This window comes from Gadus chalcogrammus, chromosome 5 (genome assembly GCF_026213295.1).
Source record: "Gadus chalcogrammus isolate NIFS_2021 chromosome 5, NIFS_Gcha_1.0, whole genome shotgun sequence".
Lineage (NCBI taxonomy): Eukaryota > Metazoa > Chordata > Actinopteri > Gadiformes > Gadidae > Gadus > Gadus chalcogrammus.
The window spans coordinates 13,414,393-13,422,447 of record NC_079416.1 but is presented as its reverse complement, the minus strand read 5'-3'; the positions used below and the strand labels follow the sequence as shown (position 1 = coordinate 13,422,447).

The 8,055-nt window shown below is 50.4% G+C and overlaps 1 protein-coding gene across 2 annotated transcripts in view; it reads right to left on the bottom strand.

Annotated features, from left to right (window-relative positions):
• Nucleotides 1-5,844, bottom strand: part of c5h14orf180 (chromosome 5 C14orf180 homolog) — a 16,167-nt gene extending 10,323 nt beyond the window's left edge. Inside the window, exons 1-2 of one of the 2 annotated variants that reach the window (XM_056590714.1) lie at nt 5,312-5,844; nt 3,957-3,987 (exon numbers count right to left, since the gene is read on the bottom strand). In XM_056590714.1, coding sequence (XP_056446689.1) covers nt 3,957-3,987; nt 5,312-5,464 — 184 coding nt within the window. In that variant the 5' untranslated portion in view covers nt 5,465-5,844. The remainder of the gene's footprint in view (nt 1-3,956; nt 3,988-5,311) is intronic. The other variant, XM_056590715.1, reaches the window with a different exon arrangement.
• Nucleotides 5,845-8,055: the final 2,211 nt, after the last annotated feature.

Genomic DNA, 8,055 nt, shown 5'->3' with positions numbered 1-8,055 from the left:
TAGAGAATTGTTTAGTTGTTCAAGTATAATAACATTTTCAGGTAGAATACTGATACTTAAACGTTTTCTTTAACTTTTGCATCAGATCGTTTGTTTGCAACATGCTCAGCTTCTAAAGCGTCTCTAAAAATAGCCCCTGCCTCACAATATTCCACAACAGAGCTACTCTGGTTGCCAAGTGACTCCATTGATACTTGACAAGGGAGTTTGCAGTTCACTTCCAAGAAGAATGTACCTAAAATAAACACAGACACCGCAGCGCTGGCCTCCTGAATCTCCGTCTAAGCCTCTGTCTATTCTATTGTGTAAACTGTAATTTATCCAAACTTCACCTCGACTGCGTCAGAGCGCTGCAGACGGTGTCTCACCTGGCTCAGTCCTACATGCTCCAACTCCAGGGTGGAAGTGAGAGAGCGAGTGCCCTTTGACCTGCTGGGCTCGGAAAACATCTACGCCAGATGACCTCCTCCATCCTCCTCCTCAATTCTGCTCCCAGGGTTATTATTCATGAACTTCCCACTCCTGAGCAACAAGACACGCTACAGCACTCTCTGCTGATACCCTGGGCAAGAAGAACAAAACACAACTCAGGAATAAGTCACAGAAAGCATAAACAACTTCCCCAAACACGACACATTACATCCTGCTATCAAGACCAGATTGAGTGTGTGTGGTGGCAGAGGTTGGGGTGGTGTAGGGTGGTGGAAAAATGGCTTTATACATCTGTGGGGACTGAGGGTGGTGGGGTTGGGTGGGGTTGGGTGGGCTACCTGGCAGCCACAGTGGGCATCAGATCAGTAACAAGTGGGCCATCTGGGAGGGGGGGGGGGGGATTAGAGGAGCTGGTGTCACCAGAGGTCGCAGCACTACTCTGCAGGTCACCGGCATATTTATAGCCCTCGTCTGGACAGCAACAACACAGCACCCTGACCCAGCAAGGGGAATCTCACGCTCCCCTCTCTCAACACGCACGCACGCGCACGCGCACGCGCACGCACACGCACATACACTTGCACGCAAGCATGCGCATACACACGCACATACACTTGCACGCAAGCATGCGCATACACACGCACACACACACACACGCACATGCACACAGACATTCGCACGCGCATGCAGACACACACACACACACACACACACACACACACACACACACACACACACACACACACACACACACACACACACACACACACACACACACACACACATAACAATACACACATACGTATACACATAGACACAACCACAAACTCACACACACATTCCCCGCTCCCTATGCTTCCACCTCCAGGCTTGTGTCTTCTAGACGGCCGGTAATTGGGCCGAGCTCCAAAAGTGTCCATTAAATCAGGCACCTCCAAGGGCACCTCTGGGTGCACGTGCGACACAATTCCACCAAGGACCCCGACGGAAATAACCATCTGAAGTATATGCCCCCCACCAACGGGATCCAAGGTTCTTTAGATGACATCCATTTCAAGCATATCAACTAACCCCCCACACATGCGTGTATAAACACGTTAAAGGTGGTGTTTATTCACTAATGATATCTGATGAATGGCTCAGTATGTTTACCTTGGATTTGGGATATCATGGAAAGGAGATCAACATCCTAGCCATGAATTGCTTGTCAAGCAACCCTTCAAACGCTCCTGCAGTCAGAGGTGACCTTTAGATACGACCATGTTCTGATAGCAGAACTTAACCCATGCTGTTTCTCCCAAAGCTGCCCTGACTAGGACTGGAGAACCCGGATCAAGTAAAATCACACGTCATTACAATGTGGCTAGTTAGAAACCAGCAAACGTGTCCTGGTTTGGTTGGGACGTTGTGTGGGACATTAGTGACATGTAATAGTCTCCTTCAGTGCATCGGGCGGCCATGGAGAAATTCACGCTCAAGAGGTCCTCTCTGGTGTGACTCAGCGGCCCTGTTGCCCCAGCCTCTCGAGGGGCGCTTAAGACCTCCTCCTCTCCGGTGCTCCCATATGAGCTGCACTAAAACCCCACCAAACCCCACCAAACCCCACCAGACCCCACCAGACCACACCAGACCCCACCAGACCACACCAAACCCCACCAAACCACACCGAACCCCACTAAACCCCACCAGACCCCACCAAACCACACCAAACCACACCAAACCACACCAAACCACACCAGACCACACCAGACCCCACCAGACCACACCAGACCACACCAAACCCCACCAAACCACACCGAACCCCACTAAACCCCACCAGACCCCACCAAACCACACCAAACCACACCAAACCACACCAAACCACACCAGACCACACCAGACCCCACCAAACCACACCAAACCACACCAAACCCCACCAAACCCCACCAGACCCCACCAAACCCCACCAAACCACACCAGACCCCACCAAACCACACCAGACCCCACCAAACCACACCAGACCCCACCAGACCACACCAAACCCCACCAGACCACACCAGACCACACCAAACCACACCAGACCCCACCAAACCCCACCAGACCCCACCAAACCACACCAGACCACAACAAACCCCACCTGACAACCCCAGACCCCACCAGACCACACCACCTCCAACAAACTACCCACACCAAACCCCACCAAACCACACCAAACCAAACCCCACTAAACCACACCACACCACACCAGACTACACCACACTAAACCACGCCATACCAAATAAAACCACACACTGCTGATCTGAAGGAAGCTTTCCTAAGCAAACCTCAGCGAGCGAGTATGTTGGATTTAAAAGTGCAGACAATGCTGATAAATAAGACTAGTATCTGGCTAACTATAACTAGACATGACTCGTTTCTGGCTCACAATACACACAATGCTGGTAGTCATGGCTCTTTTCTGGCTAACTGTACACATTTGTACAAATAGGTTTACATAGCATGTACACATATACTGCAGTACTATTACAACAGTGTTATACAGTATTATTTAAAACACAACATAAACGGGCATGTAGCATACACAGTTTACTTTTGGAACTAAGCTGCATTTACACATGACAGTGATATCGATCGCCAGTCATTGGTCCCTAAAACGCTCCCTATCGGCCAGGAAGGCCTCTACACCCCAGGAGGGCTCGCTGTAGGCTCTCTGCAGACCCATGGATGGTTAGAGCCCAGACACGTAGGGGAGATGCATCATCAAGAGTAACCATCTGCTGAGGTAGATTACCTGAGCAGGCAAAGGCAGGTCAGTGGTTCTTCAGTGTGAGAGAGAGAGAGAGAGAGAGAGAGAGAGAGAGAGAGAGAGAGAGAGAGAGAGAGAGAGAGAGAGAGAGAGAGAGAGAGAGAGAGAGAGAGAGAGAGAGAGAGAGAGAGAGAGAGAGAGAGAGAGAGAGAGAGAGAGAGAGAGAGAGAGAGAGAGAGAGAGAGAGAGAGAGAGAGAGCGCACGCCTGGGGCGAGGCTGTATATCTAGAAACGTGACATTTCTCTATTATCTTTATGAGCGCTGTAGTGTGGTGGAGGCGTCCTGGCAGCGAGCGGCACTGAGAGCGCAGACACAGGTTAATTAGTGCTTCCCACACTCTGTTGTGCAGCAGATAAGGGGCTACAAATCCTTTTAAGAGGCCGACACACAGCCCCCCCGAGCTCCCCACAGAAAAACACAAGCAGCTGGGCTCAGGGACAAATGTTGTGATTATGGACTCCTGTGTGGAGACCCCTTTACCTCATCCCCCCCACCCTCCCAGAGCCCCACTCAGTGTTTCCACATATTTCTACAGGCCTCAGTGGTATTGCCTGCTTTGCAGCAGAATTTACTGTGCTTCCATGTGCTGCCATGCCCTGCTAGGTTGACCCTTACCGGAAGACAATCCTCATTTGACCGCTGTCTTGCCATTAGCTGGCCCCCATCATTCACATCGCTAAGACTTCTAGTTTCCCGTCCTAAAGCCATTGCGTTGTTTCGGGGTAGATTAGAGGATACAGTTCTTCTCGCTGATGAAGAGTTCCGCGATCTGTAAGTCATAGAGAATCCAATATCAGACAGGAGTAGTGGATGCTGAATAATTCATCTCCCAGAGTCCTTTGTGGTTGTTTACGCATGTAATGGCCCTTGTCAGTTATTGTGCGCCACTTGTGCAGTCAACCTCCTGCTCTCCACTCAACGCGTCGCGTTACAGCGACATAACCGTACAGTGCCCTGACATCTGAGACATTTGGGAGATTTTCTTAATACACATCTGATTACCATCTGCATCGTTGGGGGTAGGTTACGTCACAGTACCGACACTTAATGCCCATGACAACACACAGGGTACCATAGGTGTTTAAACCAAGTAGAATTTTATAAAGCTAGGTACGATGGTGATGCATGGAGAATATAAGCTTTCTGTAAACAGAGACAAAGCTATTCTTCATAAACCATGTATCTGTGGTCGGTTTTGAAATATGCTTCTATCCAAAGATCTTTTTGTATTTCCAGGACAGCCAAACGTAACGCATCGGCGTCGTAGCCATGATGGATTGTGTGGTATGTACTGGTTTTGACATTGGACCTACAGATGTTGAGAAGAGCTCTGTCCTCTGTGTGTCCTGACTACTAAGCTCCTAAGTCCTACACTCTTAACTCCTAGGCTCCTTACTCCTAGGCTCCTTACTCCTAGGGTGCTAATGTTCCCAACTCAAGGAAGGCATGCAAGGCAAATGCATCTGTATGGTTAGACAGACACGTAAGAGACAAAGAGTGTGTGTGCTTTTTATCTGTATTTGCACCTGAGGGAGAGGAAAAGAGAGAGAGAGAAAGAGAGAGAGAGAGAGAGAGAGAGAGAGAGAGAGAGAGAGAGAGAGAGAGAGAGAGAGAGAGAGAGAGAGAGAGAGAGAGAGAGAGAGAGTAAATATTAACAGTTAACAGAATGTGTGTTTGCACGTAGCATTGAGTGTGTTTATGCATTCCAGTGTTTGTACATAGGTGTTTGTACATGCTTGCAAAATACTTGTGTGTCCATGCGTGTGTGTGCATGCGAGGGAGTGTGCTTGCGACAATGAGTGTGTGTGTATTTGTATGTGTGTGTGTGTTTGTATGTGTGTTTGTGTTAGAGAGAGTGTGTGTGCATGTGTGTGTCTGTGTGTGTGTGTTGGAGAATGTGTGTGTTTGTGTGTGTGTGTGTGCGTTAGAGAGTATGTATGTGTGTGTGTGTGTGTGTGTGTGTGTGTGTGTGTGTGTGTGTGTGTGTGTGTGAGTGTGTGTGTATGTGTGTGCGTTACAGAGTATGTATATGTGTGTGTGTGTGTGTGTGTGTGTGTCCCCCCCCCCGGGGGCGGTCAGCCTGTCTGGCTCACCTGGTGCAGACAGTTGGGCAGGGAGGTGAAGCTCTGCACGTGGCTCAGTCCCAGCAGGCAGCTGAGGAAGCAGTGCAGGGCGGCCTGGTTCTCCCCCTGCTGCTGGAGCTGCTGTCCCAGCTCGAAGAGGCCCTCCCTCCCCCCGCTCAGCATCCCCTAGTCCCGGTCGGAGGAGGCACCACTTCCTGCCATCGGAGCCTGGGACAAACTGCTGCCTCCCTCCGGCTCTGTCCTTCCTCCCTTCTCCTCCTTCCTCCTTCTTTCTCCTTCCTCCTTTCTCCTCCACTTCCTCTCCTGCCTCCGCTGCCGCCCCTCTCCGAAGCGGACCGCGGGCGAAGCGTGAACTGCCAGAGGGGGAGAGAGAGAGAGAGAGAGAATGTGAGAGAGAGAGAAATGAGCGCTCGGATGCTAGCATAGACACAGAGAAAGGAGAGACAGAGAGAGAGAGAGAGAGAGCAAGCGCGGGGGAGAGACAGGGAGAGGGCACAAGAGAGAGAGAGAGTGCTTAAGGAACGGAGAGCTCCTTGTTGAGAGCGAGTCAAGGACAGGTGGTGAGAGGCTGAGGGAGCTTTAGCGACTCACTCTCCACAGAGCCGTTCCCCCCCCTCCCTCCCTCCCTCCCTCCCCTCCCTGCTTCCTTCCACGCCGACGCATCGCGGAAGGAGGAGAGGGGAAGTGAGAGGGGATTTGTTTATTTTGAATGACAGGGCTCTGGTCCAATCACAGCGCTACACACGCGCTGCTGCCCAGTCAGCATGTGAGAGGGTCTGAGCACAAGCAGGAAATGGATGGATACTGAGCCACAATGCACTCTCTCTCTCTCTCTCTCTCTCTCTCTCTCTCTCTCTCTAGCGGTCTCTCCATCCTTCTCTCTCCACTATCGACTGAACCTCATTTGAATTTAAATATAACTAATTTTAGCTTGACCTGATTTGAAGAATATTCACAGGGCATTAAATAAGCATGTATTATTTAGTACCTCCGTGCTTGCAAGAAAAATATAAAAGCATAAATATGAAGGAATAGTGATCCTGAAGCACAAAACGATTTAATAGGCTGACTAAAAATCAGCTTCCAAAACCTTGCTCGGAGATAGAGTCTGTGTATGCGAGAGGAACAGGCAATACACTGATGTTCAACAATGTATGTGAATTTCATATTGAGGTCATGAGACTTGTATGAGCTAGTAAGACACAGCCAAGAGCAACACAAGACACTATTTACAAGAGTGTACATAGAATATTCTATTAGTCCCCTTATCAACGCCTTGCAGACAAGTCTTTTTATAGACTACGCAAACATTTGCCTGGAGAAGGGGGTGCTAATGGGTATTAGCACTTGTTTGCTCATTACTCTGTGGGTGGGGGGCACCGACTCCCCCCTGAAGCCCAGGAGGAGGCGAGGAGAGCCCAGGGCCACATGATTATCATACATAACGACATCACAGGCCCTTTGACCATGACCACCATAGCTGGAGACCCATCCTGGGAAACGTCTGTCCATGGTACGCTGTGGGTAGCCTGTTGATGTGCACAGATATTGCATGCGTGTGTGCGCATATACGTGTGTGTGTGTGTGTGTGTCTGTGTGTGATTGTGTAGGCAATACAACCGAGCGGTCAGAGTCTGTCCTCATTAGAATCCACTCCACCCAGCCGAGTAGGAGGAGGTTTTAATAATGCCGGCAGAGCACATATGGGCAGGGTTCAGAGAGCATTAGCATATGTGCCTGTGTGTGTGTGTGTGTGTGTGTGTGTGTGTGTGTGTGTGTGTGTGTGTGTGTGTGTGTGTGCGTGTGCGTGGGCACTAATAGCATCAGGAGAAGCCGAGGGACTTGATTATGGTAATGCGGGCTACTTTATACCCTTGCGGCCAAAGAGCGAGGCCGGGCCGGAGGCAACAGGCGGGTGATCCTGCTCACTTTACCCCGGGGTTAGGGGGGTAAGCGACTGAGAGACGGCAGAGAGTGCAGGAGGAACCAGGTGGGTGCAGGAAGGCCTCTACCAGGACCGAGTGGAGACACTCGCGGCCGGACGTCTATTCTTCTTTCTTCTGGTCATCGTCATGGAGATCCATGTCCTCATGAGAGGGCCAGCCAAGCTGCAGAGAGAGAAACACGCAGTGTCCGCTCGGACACTGACAGCAGCACGTCCCACCCACCTCACGGGGAAACCGCCGACGTCTGCTTGTTGTGAGAGACGTGACGACGTCTGGACACCGTCCAACACGATGGACCTGTGGTCCCCTGGGATCATGAGATCGGTTCAGTTAATGTTTCATAATGAAGCCTAAATAGTATGCATGTAATAATAACATAATGAGGAGTTATTAAAAGGAGATTATTAGATAAATCATCACATTATATGCAGATCAAAGTACAATCAGTTAATTGCAATTATATACACACTTGTTAAGACGATTCGCTTTCATAGGTTTTCCTGAACGCCTCTCTGCCAGTACGATGGCATCCGGCGCTCCTCGATGCTGACGGACGGTCTCCTCGAGGGCAGGAATCCACCTGTAATTGGGGTATGGATTGCCTGTCGCGTGCAGTTGGTAGACAAATTTGTCTGCGTGTTCATTAAACAAGCCGCAGCCTGTATTCAAACAGGCCGCGGCGCCAGGCTAATCTGGACGTACGGCACGCCTCGTCTCGCCGCCATAGCACTGACACCACGGAGACGTCGCTGGGAAGTGGAAGTGTAGGATCCATGCGTGGAAGGCCATGCATCAATACCTTTTGTA